The 15459-nt window shown below is 44.9% G+C and overlaps 2 protein-coding genes across 4 annotated transcripts; one reads left to right on the plus strand and one right to left on the minus strand.

The window, feature by feature from the left end:
• Window positions 1-531: 531 nt before the first annotated feature.
• Window positions 532-11389, minus strand: LOC118095905 (perforin-1-like). 3 transcript variants are annotated; one of them, XM_035137233.3, is made up of 4 exons: window positions 11342-11389; window positions 6277-6349; window positions 3954-4569; window positions 532-2967 (listed from the first exon to the last, which is right to left on the minus strand). In XM_035137233.3, the coding sequence occupies exons 3-4, from the start codon at window positions 4523-4525 to the stop codon at window positions 1872-1874; spliced, it is 1668 nt and encodes a 555-aa protein (XP_034993124.2). In that variant the 5' UTR covers window positions 4526-4569; window positions 6277-6349; window positions 11342-11389; the 3' UTR covers window positions 532-1871. The 3 variants fall into 3 exon arrangements, with proteins under 3 accessions (XP_034993124.2, XP_088511774.1, XP_088511775.1); XM_088655648.1 differs by lacking the exons at window positions 6277-6349; window positions 11342-11389 and adding an exon at window positions 5832-5966; XM_088655649.1 differs by lacking the exons at window positions 6277-6349; window positions 11342-11389 and adding an exon at window positions 5654-5777.
• Window positions 10995-15255, plus strand: LOC148684019 (uncharacterized). Its single transcript, XM_088655647.1, has one exon. The coding sequence runs from the start codon at window positions 11137-11139 to the stop codon at window positions 14905-14907; it is 3771 nt and encodes a 1256-aa protein (XP_088511773.1). The 5' UTR covers window positions 10995-11136; the 3' UTR covers window positions 14908-15255.
• Window positions 15256-15459: the final 204 nt, after the last annotated feature.

Consider the following 15459-nt stretch of genomic DNA (forward strand, 5'->3'; position numbering starts at 1 on the left):
TCGTCTCTCTACCTATCCCATAGATCAACAACACATATATGTATGTTAAGTACAATTGTTTAATTATGATGATGATTCTCATCAGCTCCAGCCAGCGTGGTCAATGGCCCGGGATGCAGCCTAACAAATTATTATTGCCACTTATAGTTTTCAGGTTAAATGTCCATATTGGTTGGATTACATCTACTGATCAGACAAGCTTATTCCTGGACAAAACATGGTTGACTTGATCCAAAGGGTACTCAGTGTGACACAGAATCTGACTTCGGGAGGGGGAATTGTCTCTCTAGACACATTCAGAGATTTTGACTATGTGGAGTGGGTGTTTTTATAGAAAAAAATCTAAATTTAGAAATGATTTTATCTTTAATTGATCTTGGGGTTGTCTGCAACAACAGCCACAAATGGATTCTCTTACCTGAGTGTGCATCTTAAGACAGGACCTAAGTAGGACATCCTTTGTTCCTGTTGCTATTTGCATTGATCATTAAAACTTTGGAGAATAAAATGAGATTGTACCGTACTATCCAGTAGGCATTCAGGGAGTGGAACACTCCATCAATTTATTTTACGTCCAATCATAAAAGAAGCAATAGAACATGTGTAAAATGTTGTAAAATTCTGTAAAACATCTGTAAGATGCTGGTGACTTTATAACATAATATGCTGCAAAGAAGAAGGAAATCTCAACTGAGGGTACTCATCTCTCCCTACTCTGATCATTCTCACTTGCAAGCTGTTTTTCCCCAATTCCCACCCTCTCCCACAGACCTACTATTTCTTTTGTAATATTACACAGCACCCCAATTTTGAGCAGTGCAAAATTCCAGGGGAACTAGGCGTTCTTACCCAGGGTCCCATATGGTGTTTACCAAAACATCCCGATTACATAATCACTAGGTTGGATAGCCACTAAGAAGATTGCTTAAGGGCACAAGGCACAAGGAAAAGCCCATGAAACGCCATAAACCATGCCCATAGGAAGGCTGGAAGCAGGTCCTGAGCTCAACAGCACTGTTCCCACCTCTGACAGTGGAGGTAGAATCTAGCCATCATGCCTAGTAGCCATTGATAACCTTCACCTCCATGAATCTATCTAATCTTCTTTCAAAGCCTCTTGTTCCAGAAGAGGAGCAACTGGACCCAGCTGAGCCTGTGGTGTGGAATTCCACCTCTTCCTCTACAGGTCTAAAAACAAATTCACTTTTGTTATTCTGGGCATCTGTATCAAGAGAGGTGGGATAGCCAGGTTTTCTTGCTGTGGGCCTTTATTGTGTCCTGCAGAAGGTGATTATCTTCACCACCACTATAACGAATAAAGCTCATTATATCTGCTCCCTTGCAACATATTTATTTTTTTCAAAATACCAAGTTTCTAATCCGGAATGTCTGTAATCCATGAAGGATTTTGCAGGGTGAGGTGGATAAAAGAAGCGCATATGCAAACACAAATATGTATTTGTAACGCAGGAGTTGGAGAGACAGAAATTCACACACTTTTGTGGAGCTGGGAATCTCCAGACACTGACTCATAGCTTCAGGGAAACAGCAGAGATAGGAAACAGTCTTAGAGATTTTCTCTGCCTGCGGGATCCTGAGAGCCTGGCCTCTACCAGGCAGAGTATAAGGCCAGACAAACCAGTGGTCTCAATCTGCATAAAGATGCTTTGTATGTTTAGAACAATGTGGACCAACGAGGCCCCAACCCCAGATCTGCCAGATTTCTTCTGAATCTGTCTCAATAGGGTCTGTCCCAACTCTGCCCTCAGTGGGTGGGGGAACCTGTGGCCTTCTGGCCATTGTCGGACTACGAAACCCATCGTCCTGAAATAAATGGAACAAAGAAAAAGCACTGAATTAGGAGGGTGTGGCTAGTTGAAATGAGAAGTTGGCAGTCGTAGGGGGACATAATTTTGACAGCTGGGACCGCCCAATGTGCGGCCACATTCCAGCAAGTAGTAATACTCGACGTATCCATGGGGCGCATAACATCTGTGCCGGATAGTCCCAGCCCCGGCCTCCAACCGGTGGAAACAGCCCTGCAGAAGGTCATCACGCCAGACGTCTTTGTCCCAGAGCTGAACCTCAAAAGAATTGTGGTCTGCCAATGTGACCGTCCCAAAGTCCAGGGTTTCCGACCACTGAGGGTTGTTGTCGTTTCTGACGATGCTGGTTCTCATTTCCTGACCTTGGAAGAAAATCCTCACATAAGCATCAGTGGCCGTGAAGTGGTCGCCCCAAAGCCTGGATCCGTTGACCACAACAAACTTGAGGCGTGCCCTGCCTCGCTGCCAGGCACAGCACATCTCGTTGTTGAGGCCGTCCTGCTGACACAAGCAGGTGCATTGCTCACCTGAGCTCTGGGAGCTCCAGCGTGGACACTGTTGTGGACAGTCCCTCTTGAGGGCTCTCTGGTTTATATGGCCCACAATGGCTTGCTTCAGCAAATCCCTTCTTGGATCTCTTTGGTTCAACAAGGTGTGTAAGGGTAGGAGGGAGTAGGAGACCAGCCCAGGCTTTGTTTTTGCACTCTCCATCCATGCGGAGAAGAGTTGGGCTTCTCCAGCTTTGGAGAAGAGCATCTCTACCTGCTTATCTCCTCCCACAACTTCAATGTGCTGCTTGGCATCGGCATCCTCAAGGATTCCACGGGAGTAGGCCCTCTTGAGATCTTCACACTCGGAGCTCAGGGAAGTGGAGCCAAACAGCCAGTCGACTCCTAGAGAAGCCCCCCAGTTCAAGCAGCGTTGGATGGTGGAAGCGGTAATCCCCCACAAGGCCATCTTGCACGTTTGCACAGCCAGCAGGTGGCGCAATCGCCCACCCAGTTGCACATGGCTGATGTAGTGGGTGCCGTAGATGTTGATAAAATGCTGGTATTCCTCGGAGTTATTGTTCCTTGGCAGCCTGGCCACAGCACGGGAGAAGTGGGAGGCCAGCAGTGAGGGTCTTTGGAGGAGTCTCATCCTGCACAGGCAGAGAAAAAGTGGAGCAGAATCTTGTAAGTCAAGTTTATAGCAACTTTATAGCATTCTGCACTGAAGGAGCAAAGATTATTATTTTATTATCTATTATTCATGTATAAAACAACCATAACAATCACAGAAACAAGGTGGGTCCTAAAAATGTAGACAGCAAGTGTCAAAAGGCAGGGAAAGAAGCAAAAGAAGTCCCAGCGAAAGAAAAATGGATACAAAAACTTATGGAATATGCAAAAATGGCAAAACTTGCTGGGGAAAAAATAAGAAATTGAGATAACAAACATTTTATTAAAACATGAAAATGGTTTATGGAATATTTACAAATAAACTGTAAACAGATAAGAACATTGGCAGGATTATTGTAATAACCTGCAGTTTTTTAAGAGTATATATTTTAAAGTAGATGAATAAATGAGTAAATTAAGTTAATTTGGAATATGCAGTGTGTGTAGGTATGTGTGTATGTGTGTATGTGTGTATGTATGTATGTATGTATGTATGTATGTATGTATGTATGTATGGAACCGCAGAAAGAGGGGAAAAGAAGTCGTTTTTGAAATGTTAAAATGATTGTAAAATCATTGAAATGTATAAAAGTGAAAAGAATGAATGGCAGGGTAAAGAGGTGTGTCTTCAGCATTCACTGAAAGCTGAATTATGAAGATGCCAGACACACCTCTGTGGGGAAGGATTCCACAGCGTAGGAGCTACCATAGAGAATGTCTTTTCCTAGGCCACGCTTCTGAGAGTGGCAGAGAAACCAAGAGGGGCCCCTCTGCTGCTTATAACACCCGAGGGGGTCTGTGGGGAAGGAGCCAGTCTTTCAGGTACTTAGGTCCTGACTCACTTAGAACTTTGAACTCTAATGTGAGCACCTTAAATTGGCCCCAGAAACGAACACCCAACCAGGGCAGTTGCTTTAAAATGTACCAGACTATGCAAGTCCCTCTTGAGAGGGCTACTGGTGCTCACCTGTAGTATGCGCAGGAGACCTCTTGCCTCACAAAGCTGTAACTGTCCTGACGGGATTTCTCATGCGCATAAATAGCCATCCGGGACCGGGACCCAGCAAAAGCCACGCGGGCCTTAGGCAGCCCCGGGTCTTCTTCCCTGCCATTGTTCGTCTCCATCTCTAAACCCAGGTCTACTTTCCAGTCGTTCTTCACCTCCGTGGCCATTGTGTTGGCAACATCCACATCCAAATTCTCCACAGAGCTGCTGACTTGCCGATGGCAGGAGCGGACCACCTGCCAGTCCACGCCAGCCAAGGGGAGTCTCTGCAGGTGCCCGTCCATCAAGGGATTCCGGCAGAGTTTGCACGTCCCGTTGGGACCCTGCCATCGGCCGGTGTCCACCACATACGCTCCCTTTCTCTCCAGAGAGGTGATGTCCACCCCCTCGCCAATATAGTTATGGCCAGGCACAAAGGTGTCCTGCTTCATGCAGGCAGATCTGTGGAACGTCTGGCAGTGGCTGGAAGTCGTCGTTGGAAGTAGGAAGAGAAATGGGAGGAGGGCTGTTAGCAAGAGGCGCTGTTGGGACATGATGGGAACCTTCACTCCAGGAGGCAGGAGGCTTGTAAGTTACCCTGCGGAACAAAACAGAGAGGGCTTCTTTGCACTGTCTAGGCATTTCCCACATCTGTGAGCCCCTCTTTTCAAACAAAACACACAGCCTTGCTTAAATGAACTTTTCTCTCATCGTACTGGGCGTCAGGGAGCTAGTCACACTATTTGTCTATCTCTAACCCAAGACTGTCCACTCTGGCAGCAGCCCTCCAGGGTCTCATGCAGAGGGTGTTTCAAACCACCTGTTCCTACCTGATCCTTCTGAACTGGAGCTACCAGCAGATGAGCCTGGGACATTATACATGCCAAGTAGGTCTCCCCCCCCCTCCGACCCATGGCCACTGCTAATGTACCTGAGGCCCAGTGTGGGGAACCTTTGGCCCTACACTTTGGTTCATCACAGCTCCCATTAGCCCCAACAAGCATGTCCCAGTGGCTAGGGATGATGGGAACCTGGAGGGCCATAGCTTATCCACATTGGGTTAAGGACATGGGTGACCAGCATAGTGCTCTTCGGATGTTGCTGGACTCGCAACTCCCTTTAGCCCCAGCCAGCACCGTCAATGGTCAAGGGTGTGGCTGTAGCCTAGCAATGTCTGAAGAGCACCACATGGGCTATTCCCTCATTAGGATGAAGTTCAGCAACTTGCCCAAGGACTGGCCACCCAGTGAACTTCATGGCTGAGGAGGCCACCGAACGTACAGCAGGAACGTAAACATTAAGAGGAAGCCCTGGAACTAAGCATGGAAGTTCCGACTGCAATCTAAAAACAGGCAGGTACCACCTGGTCACCAGAAGCTCTTCCTGACCTGGCACCATCGCCTATCCTGCCCTCTATCTTTAATAGTTTGGTGACAGGCAGAAACCCAACAGATGTCACTTCCCATGCCATAGAGTTGCAACAAGGAGTAAAGCTTTAAGTGTTACATATCTTTGCATCTTGGGAATGCAGGAACCCAAATATACTCTGCATGATATTCATTCATGATATTCATTTATGCAGGGGGGGGGGGGGCTTCCAGCCTGTGGGTTTAATTAAGGGTATACGGTGCAATATAATCTCATTCAAAATATTTTAAAAATGAATGCAGTGGCAACCTTACCCGTTCTGTCATTTCCAAACTGCTTTGCCCTCTCAGTGTATTACATGGCGCTATAACAACTTGTCTTTCCATCTCTGTTCCTACCCACAGGCTATTTTTCCAATTCCCTCCCTCTCCCACTGACCTACTTTCTCTTTCATATTCTCACTAAACAGAGATTGGATGGGTAGAAACTCACTCAGCCCTCTGCCCCGAAAACAAACAGGACAGTTTCCAATCACGTTCTCAGCAAATAGGATGCTTCTTTGACCTTGCCGCTTCCTTCTTTTGCAGCTGCTTCTAATTCTGGCACACATGTCTTGGATTACAGGAGAATAACAAAGGCCAGTGTGTTGTGTGTGTGTTTCTGTGTCTGTGTAAGAGGGAGGGGTTTCCTGGTGGCTTTCCTGAAAAGTGGTTTCTGTGAGAGGGAGAGAGAAGGAGAAGAAGAAAAGGAAAAAGAAGGGTGAACCCCAATCTCAAACCCTCTTAACACCCCATCCTTTTATCTGTCCCACTTCTGCAAACACTAAAGGCCTCTGGGTGTGATTTAATGTTTCCAGCCTGACATTCAAGGACTGCTACAGTCACAAAGCATTTGCACCTTAAAAAAACAAGAGCTTCGAAGGGTGATTCTTTCTTACCTTTGGCAGCGTCCAGTGGAAAAGAGAAGTTTTCTACATGGGTGAGCCTGAGAGAACTGCTTTAAACTCTTGTCTATTTGAGGTTTAAAAATGAAGACAAAACAGGAACAATCATAACAGGATAGTGAGCGGCCACTACTGGGGAAAAGGGACTGTTTATTTTTGTGAGGAAAATCCTTATAAGGAAGCCAATTTTTTTTTATTAAAAAACAAACAAACCCAAAATGTCTGGAGGGGACCTCATAAAAAGAGCTACAATGGCGCCAGGAAGTGGAGAAACCATTTGGCTCCAAGAGGCCATATCTTTATTTATCCTTATCAGGGCTAGCCTCATGGGGCCAAATATGACAAGTGAGCAAGTCTGCCAGTCACCACAATGGTGTCAAGTGATTGGGCTCCTTGAAGTCCCAATGTCGGGACTTCAAAACACCACACATAGCTGCATCGCCAAAGCCTGCTTTCTGCTGACCTTCGCTCAACCACCCATCAATCCATCAGCATGCATGATAAGGAGCCTAATGTAAGTCTGCCCCATACTGTCATCACATATATAGAGTGGGACTGGGGTGTGTGGTTTTAGGGGGAATAGCCCTGCAGGCAAAATTTGAACCCCTGGTGACTCACATTTGGCCTACAGGTCAGAGGGACCCCACCCATTCCGCATGTGCTACAAACTAAAAAAATATCACTCCAGGCATTCTTAATTGGTATCCATGGCGATGAGAGGGACTCAGGCTGAATGCTAAGTTTATCGTACCAGGTAACTTGGTCCCAGATCTCTATCTTGACCTCATTTGTAGCCTGTTAGCATTGAAGTCCCAAATCCAGGGTTTCATGGGTTGTCATTATCTTCAATGAGCCTGGTCCTCCTTTCTTGACCTTGGGAGAAAATTTTGACGGTGCCACTGAAGATGTCACCCCTAAGGTCGTATTCTCCGTGCACAAAAAAATTGAGGTATACTTTGCCCCGCCCCCAGGCCCAGGCCCTGTTTCATTTGATCCAGTGGTAAAATGTGGGCTTCTCCAAGGAGGTTGTATCTACTCTCATGTGCAAGCCATAGCTGGGTTACACATAATATATGGACAGCTAACCTCTATGGAGCATATTCCAGGAGTTTCTTAACCCAATGAATTGAAGTGTGCCTTTTCAAGAGCAAAGGGAGAAACTAGAAAAAAATATTGTAGTTTCATCCTGCAGAGTAATTCAAACCCATCTTCTAGGGGAGTCCTTCAAACCCCTTACGGACTCACGAGGTAATTATTTATTTCAAATGGCAGCTATTCAGAAGTGCCAACCCCCCTTGTAAATGTTTCCACAAATAGGAGCCTGTATATCTTGTTCTGCTTTTCTCTGGACCATATCAGCAAGGCCGAGAGTGGGGGCCTGTCATCTGGGCATGCTCACTGTCCAGGCTTGCACACCACTGAATATCACTTCAGGGCTGCTAATGCCGCAGTTCGACTTCACCCCCGGAAGCATACTCCATTGACTTTTAAGACAGATGGGTGCCGACAACAACAACCCCCCGCCCCTAGGGTGGAAAACATTTTGATCCTGAAATTCTTCATAGCGGAGGGGGAAAGTGGGGAAACTGCTCAGCTAGGATATTATCCCCATACCTCTACCCAGTTTGCTCACCTCCATGTCTCTTTTGAGAACTGTCCAAACTCTCAACATAAACAATATCGGAACTTGTTAGATTCCTCACCACACATCTCACCCCTTCAGTCTTTGAGGGAGGACCTGACAGAGATAACCTGAAGGTTTGAGGAAACTGCTTTGTTTTTTTGTAACCCTTCAAGATAGAGAAAAAAACACTGGATGTTCTGATGAAAGACATTATCTCTCTCTCTCTCTCTCTCTCTCTCTCTCTCTCTCTCTCACACACACACACACACACACACACACACACACACTGTAGCAATATTTCATTTTGGTGCTTTCAGCAAAGAAAACAGAGCAGTTGTGCAACAACAGAGAACTGGAATGTTTCCCCTTGTCTTTTATTATTTAAGCCAGGAATTTTCGTTTCATATCCAGAGAAACACATGACAGACCACAAGGCTGAAGCAGGCTGTGTTGTGAACAGAGCTGAAACAGAGCAGAATACACTCAGCAATTATTTGTAAACAAACCTTTCAGCTAAAAAGCCCAGCTATGCAGTGACTTTATTCCGGATTTTGGTAAAAGCTTCTAAATCTAATCACATTAGAAGCTAAAGGGGGGGGGGGAATAAGAACAATAATGATGATGATGATAATAATAATAATAATAATAATAATAATAATAATAATAATAATAATAATTTATACCCCACCCATCTGGCTGGGTTTCCCCAGCCACTCTGGGCGGCTTCCAACAGAAAAATGAAATAAAATAATCTATTAAACATTAAAAGCCTCCCTAAACAGGGATGCCTTCAGATGTCTTCTAAAAATCTGGTAGCTGTTTTTCTCTTTGACATCTGATGGGAGGGCATTCCACAGGGCGGGCGCCACCACCGAGAAGGCCCTCTGCCTGGTTCCCTGCAACTTGGCTTCTCGCAACAAGGGAACCGCCAGAAGGCCCTTGGTACTGGACCTCAGTGTCCGGGCAGAACGATGGGGGTGGAGATGCTCCTTCAGGTATACTGGACCGAGGCCATTTAGGGCTTTAAAGGTCAGCACCAACACTTTGAACTGTGCTCGGAAACGTACTGGGAGCCAATGTAGATCTTTCAAGACACTTGCATCAGAGAGAGTGCAGTCACAGGATTTGCCCTTTGCTACATCCCACCTCAGATGTTGGTGGGACACCCAAAAGAGCCTCCATAGGAAATCACTATTCATGGACCATGTCTGTATGGATGAAGCTGCTTCTTTAGGTATCCTGGTCCAAAGCCATGTACAAGTGAAACTCGGGAAATTAGAATATCGTCAAAAAGTGCATTTATTTCAGTAATGCAACTCAAAAGGTGAAACCAATACACGAGACAGATGCATGACATGAAAAGCAAGATATGTCAAGCCTTTATTTGTTGTAATTGTAATTATTTGTCGTTAGGCGGGTCAATTATAAACGGAGTGTAATTCATGAAATGTAATAGCGATGTTGTTTTTTGTTTATTTTTGTATTATTGTAACTATTTGTTTTATTACTGTGGAATTTCCAAAAGAAAGCATTTGTAAAAATTAAAAGAAAAATAAAAAACGATAAGTTGCATTACTGAAATAAATGCACTTTTCGACGCTATTCTAATTTTCCGAGTTTCACCTGTATAGCCTTGGAAATCACAACCAGCACTTCTGAGTTCCTCCCAGAAACTAAGGCATGTGTCACCGTGACCAGAGCTATATTCTCAAGGAACAGGAGTAACTGTTGAACCATCCTCATTTGGGCAATGGGCTCCCCTGACCATGGCTGTCCCCTACATATTCAGATTCAGCAACATAACCCTGTCCACCTATCAAATCTGGCCTGTGAGGCTCAAACTGATAAACATCTGCAGAGCCAGAAGGCCCTTCACCCCTGGCAGGGAGCATTCACATTGCAACTCTTTTTTATGAGGCCGCCTCCAGATTTTAATTTTTTAACAATGGCTTCTTTATAAATCGGAATTTCTCACATAAACAAAAGATTCCTTCCCTTCCTTCTGGGGGCCTTTATCCCTGCATGATTGTTCCTGTTTTCCTGGTCTGACTGGAATTTCCAAACCCAAAAAGAAAAGGGTTCGAAGCGGTCCTCTCAGGCTTGCCAAATTGGCAAGTCTCTGTCCTTGCCACTGAGCTCTGCTATGGGGAACAAAGATCAAACTGCCCCAAATCCATTTTGGGGAAAATCTGGAAAGGAAGGCCTTCTTGACGCCATGATTTTAGCAGTCCTTGTTTCAAGCTGGGAATGGCAGAATGGTTAAGTTGCACCCAGATACCTTTAGTGTTTGCGAAGTAGAATGGATAAGGATAGGGGGCTGAGGGGGCTCAACATTGGGGTTCACCACTCTTCGTCTTCTCTTACACACACACACACACACACACACACACACACACACACACACACAACGTTTCAGAGAAGCTGCCAAGGAAGCCCTTCCTCCTCTCACCCCCACATCCAGCCTTTGTGACTCACTTATAATTCAACCCTTGTTTTCCAGAATTGAAAATCGCTGGAAAGGAGGCAAGTAATAAGGCAGAGTCATCTTAATCCTGTTTGATTAGGGGAACCATTGTCCCCGTTGTATCCCATGTGTTGTGCCTTTGGCATGGGCAAAGTTCATAAATGTATTTAGTTTGTATGGGCTGTTATTGTACTGGGTAGCGCAGCTCCACCTACTGGCCAAAAAGAATATTGCAAGAATATTGCAGTTGCTGACACACGCCTGCATACGACAATAGCAAGCTCAAACAGTCAGACATCTCCGTAACAACATGTCTCAGAGTCGGGCATCTTCGGGAAAGGCAAGGTCCCAAGTCTCTGGTACTTCTAAATCTTCCACTATGAGTAATGCACTTGCCATCGCTCGAGCCAAGGCTGAAGCGGCTAAAACACGAGCAGCCTTCGCAGAGCAAGAAATAAAGATGAAACAGGAAAAGGCTAGGTTGGAAGCAAGCCTAGAAAACCTCATTGTAGAAAAAGAAACAGCAGCCGCCATAGCTGAGGCAGACGCCTTAGAAGCGACTTTAATTCCTGGCAGTGAATGCAACAGTGTACTCAGCCCGGATCCGGGACTACAAGATTCCCTGCAACGGACTTCAGAGTACGTTTATCAGCATTCCAAATCAAGTGACTATGTACCTCTGCAACAACCTAGAGAATAGGACATCAAAACGTCAACCCAAGACTTTTACACGGTGCCGCTGCAAAACAGAGACAAGCCTATTACTATGAGCAACCCGGCAAACTCAACCTTCGAACCGGAGCAGTACAACAGAGATCACATGAAATCAGAATCATCAGAAAGGTACGATTATCCCATACCTTTACATCGTAGTGACCCTCACCACACTGATCCAACCACAATAGACTTTGCCAAGTTCCTTGCTAAACGTGAACTAGTCACAAAGGGACTTGAAAAGTTTAACGACCAACCTGAAAGTTACAGAGCCTGGCGCGCTTCCTTTCAAAATGCTATCGAAGGCCTAGACTTATCGTGCTGCAAAGAGATGGATCTCTTAAACAAGTGGCTTGGCAAAGAGTCTGTCGAACACACCAAAAGAATTAGAACAATAAACATTAATTACCCAGGCATCGGCCTTAAAATGATTTGGAATAGACTTGAGGAGTGTTACGGTTCAATAGAAGCTATAGAGAACGCACTATTTAAAAGACTCGATAGTGTTCCTAAGGTACCTGCCAAAGCTTACCAGAAACTCAGAGAATTGAGTGATTTACTAATGGAACTTCAAGTAGCTAAATCTGAAGGAGACTTACCTGGACTTACGTTTTTAGACACAGCTAGAGGTGTCAACCCCATTGTACAAAAGTTACCTTACAATCTACAAGAACAATGGATTGCACATGGTTCTAAATTTAAGAGAAAACACAACGTTCCATATCCTACCTTTTCTGTTTTCGTGGACTTCGTGAACCAGCAAGCTAAGATGAGGAATGATCCCAGTTTTGATTTCTCACTGTCATGTGTTATTCCCCACGGACTGAACAAGCCCCCAATATCAGTACACAAAATTAATGTAGACTCTCCAGATTCTCCTTTCAGGTCTGCTAACTCTTCTCTCAGGGAGGCAAGAATTAAGGATCCTGGTAAACAGTGTCCTCTACACCGCAAGCCTCATCCTCTGCAGAATTGTAGAACCTTCAGAGAGAAGCCTTTAGAAGAACGTAAGGCCTTCCTGAAGCAGAACAACCTTTGCTACAAGTGCTGCTCAGCCTTTCACTTCGCTAAGGATTGTAAGGTCAGTCTGGAATGCCGAGAATGTGATAGTTCAGATCACAATACGGCTCTACACACTGGGTCTGCCCCATGGTCCTTACAACACACAGACAGCTTCACTGAGCATGGCGGGGAGCAAAAACACACTACTACAACTACGCCAGAGATTATCTCAAAATGCACTGAGGTCTGTAAAGGAACCATAACTGGCAAGTCCTGCTCCAAAATCTGTTTAGTTAGAGTCTACCCTGCAGGTAACAAGAATAAAGATATCAAACTATATGCCATTCTAGACGACCAGAGTAATAAGTCTCTAGCCAGCCCAACCTTCTTTGATATGTTTGATATCAAAGGCCCTAGCTTTCCATACTCCTTGAAAACGTGTTCAGGTAACGTTGAGACAGTGGGGAGAAGAGCATCCGGCTACAAAGTAGAGTCCTTAGACAGCCAAACTTCTTTAACTCTACCAACCTTCATTGAATGCAACCAGATTCCCGATCAAAGATCTGAGATTCCGACCCCAGATGCAGCACGTCACCACCTACATTTAAAATGCATAGTGAATCTAATACCTCAACTAGACCCGCAGGCTCAGATTATCTTACTCCCAGGGAGAGATATCTTACAAGTCCATAAAGCAAGAGCCCAGATTAATGGTCCTCACACTGCCCCTTACGCCCAGAAGCTGGATTTAGGATGGGTCATTATAGGAGACGTCTGCCTTGGAAGCATGCACAAACCAAACTCTGTCAACAGCATGCTCACGAATACACTAGAGAATGGACGCCTTTCTCTTTTCCAACCAAGTCACAACCACTTCCTTATAAAGGAATTACCTCAAAAAAATCATTCAATTTGCCCTGTCGTCAACCTCCTTAACGAGGACGTCGATTGTGACAGCGACACAGATCATTTAGGGTATATCTACAACGAGAGTAGACGCTTTTATGTCTATGTTAACAACAGAATTCTACGGATTAGGAGATCCACTGGTCCAACTCAATGGCATTACGTACCTACTGAACACAATCCTGCAGATCATGCTACAAGGGCTGTAGCAGCTAGTCATCTCAGAAACACTACATGGTTGACAGGACCTGCTTTCTTGTACAAGACAGAGCTGACTGCCCCCCAGAATGACATATTTGAACTAGTGGACTCAGACCTTGATTCTGAAGTCCGTCCTGAAGTTTCTACACTTCAGACAATGACTACAGTCAGTCATCTCGAGTCTCACAGGTTCAGTAGTTTCTCGACCTGGAAGTTACTCATTAGAGCCATTGTTAGCCTAACCCACATAGCTCATTCATTTAAACATGTCACACCTCTAGTAGAGAGTAATTGTAAAGGCTGGCATCTGTGTCCCAACATCCGCACACCATCAGAGCATCAACATGCGCAAAATGTGATCATTTGCATTGTGCAACATGAAGTCTATGCCAGAGAGATCAACTGTATCTTGAACAAAAATGTTATCTCTAAGGACAGTACTCCTAGGAAACTTGACCCATTCCTCGGTCGAAATGGCCTGTTAAGAGTAGGTGGTCGTCTCAAGCAAGCTAAATTAGAGTTAAATGAAAGAAACCCTCTAATTATACCTGGTCAGCACCACATCGCTTCTCTGATTGTACTGCATTACCACCACCAAGTCAGACACCAAGGACGTCTATTTACAGAAGGAGCTTTACGTTCTGCTGGTTTTTGGATAGTGGGAGCCAAACGACTTGTGAGTACTGAAATTTATAAATGTATTACTTGCCATAAGCTTCATGGCATACTCCAAACACAAAAGATGGCCAATCTTCCAGCTGACAGACTCAGCACAGACCCTCCCTTTACCAATATAGGCCTCGATGTCTTCGGCCCCTGGTCTGTTTCCGCACGTCGTACTAGAGGAGGTTATGCAAGCAGCAAGTGCTGGGCAGTCTTGTTCACCTGCATGTCTATTAGAGCTGTCCACATCGAAGTGATTGAGTCTATGGACACGTCTAGCTTTATTAATGCTTTAAGACGTTTTATTGCTATTAGAGGCCCTATAAAACACATTCGCTCTGACAGAGGCACTAATTTCATTGGTGCCACCAAAGAACTGAGCATTCTCTCAAACTTAGACACAAAACAAGTAGAAACATATTTGAGCAGTCAAGCTTGTACATGGACCTTCAATCCACTGCATTCTTCCCACATGGGAGGAGCTTGGGAAAGAATGATAGGAGTGGCTCGTAGAATCTTAGATTCCATCTTCCTACAAATAGGGAATACTAGGCGTACGAGTCTGACAACCTTCATGGCAGAAGTTGCAGCAATTATTAATGCTAGACCTTTGACCCCTGTCTCCAATGACCCAGAAGAACCTTTTTTGTTGACACTGGCAACTCTCCTTACTCAAAAAATTGAAGTAGTCAGTACACCTCCTGGTGAGTTCACTAACAAAGACTTGCATTTGCGTCAATGGAGACAGGTTCAAAGTCTTGCAAACACCTTCTGGGATAGGTGGAAGAAACAGTACATCGCTATTCTACAATCAAGATCTAAATGGCAAACTGCCAAGCCTAATCTAAACGTTGGTGACATCGTTCTTGTTAAAGACTGTCAGTCTCAAAGGAATGAATGGCCATTAGCCTGCATCACCAAAGTCTTTCCAAGTGAAGATGGAAGAGTCAGGAAAGTGGAAATTAAAGTATGCAAAAACCAACAACCAAAGTTGTTTCTTAGACTGGTTCTACTGTTGTCATCGGGGGAATCAAATAGTGGTATCCATTGATACCAAGCGGGGAGTGTCGTGCCTTTGGCACGGGCAAAGTTCATAAATGTATTTAGTTTGTATGGGCTGTTATTGTACTGGGTAGCGCGGCTCCACCTACTGGCCAAAAAGAATATTGCAAGAACGGCAGTTGCTGACAGTTGGGGACAGTTGGTGGCTGAGGTTAGAGAGGAGGAGTTCAGTGGGTGTGAGGGTACCAGAGGGAGTGCTGTTACATGTTCTCCACCTGCAAGATTGTATTGTTGTTTTACCATTTAATACTAGTCTTCACACTTATTATTTGTCTTATTCGATTTGTTTTACCTCGTTCTTGACTGTTAATAAAGTATAGGATTAAAAGTAAAAAAAGGTCTCTTTTTTCTGTCGAAGACAAGAAGGTTTAGCTGTATGTCGAGCTACCTAGGTCACCAGGCATGGCAGTGAGGACAGAACACCATGTAACTATCAGAATTTTAGCTTGGGGTTTGAAACTGGAGATCTGTGCTAGACCTGCCTAGAGCTCATGATTTCCAGAAATCATGAGCTCAGCCCAAAAATGTTTAGCTCAAATCA

This window comes from Zootoca vivipara, chromosome 12 (assembly GCF_965207765.1).
Source record: "Zootoca vivipara chromosome 12, rZooViv2.hap1.1, whole genome shotgun sequence".
Classification (NCBI taxonomy): domain Eukaryota; kingdom Metazoa; phylum Chordata; class Lepidosauria; order Squamata; family Lacertidae; genus Zootoca; species Zootoca vivipara.

Bases quoted from the DNA above. Each gene is read 5' to 3' on its own strand.
- LOC148684019 (XM_088655647.1), top strand. From the start codon at position 11,137: ATGAGCAACCCGGCAAACTCAACCTTCGAACCGGAGCAGTACAACAGA.
- LOC118095905 (XM_035137233.3), bottom strand. From the start codon at position 4,525: ATGTCCCAACAGCGCCTCTTGCTAACAGCCCTCCTCCCATTTCTCTTC. The intron at 2,968-3,953 runs GTGAGCACCAGT...CTGCCTGTGCAG, and splicing joins GTCTCCTGCGCATACTACAG to GATGAGACTCCTCCAAAGAC.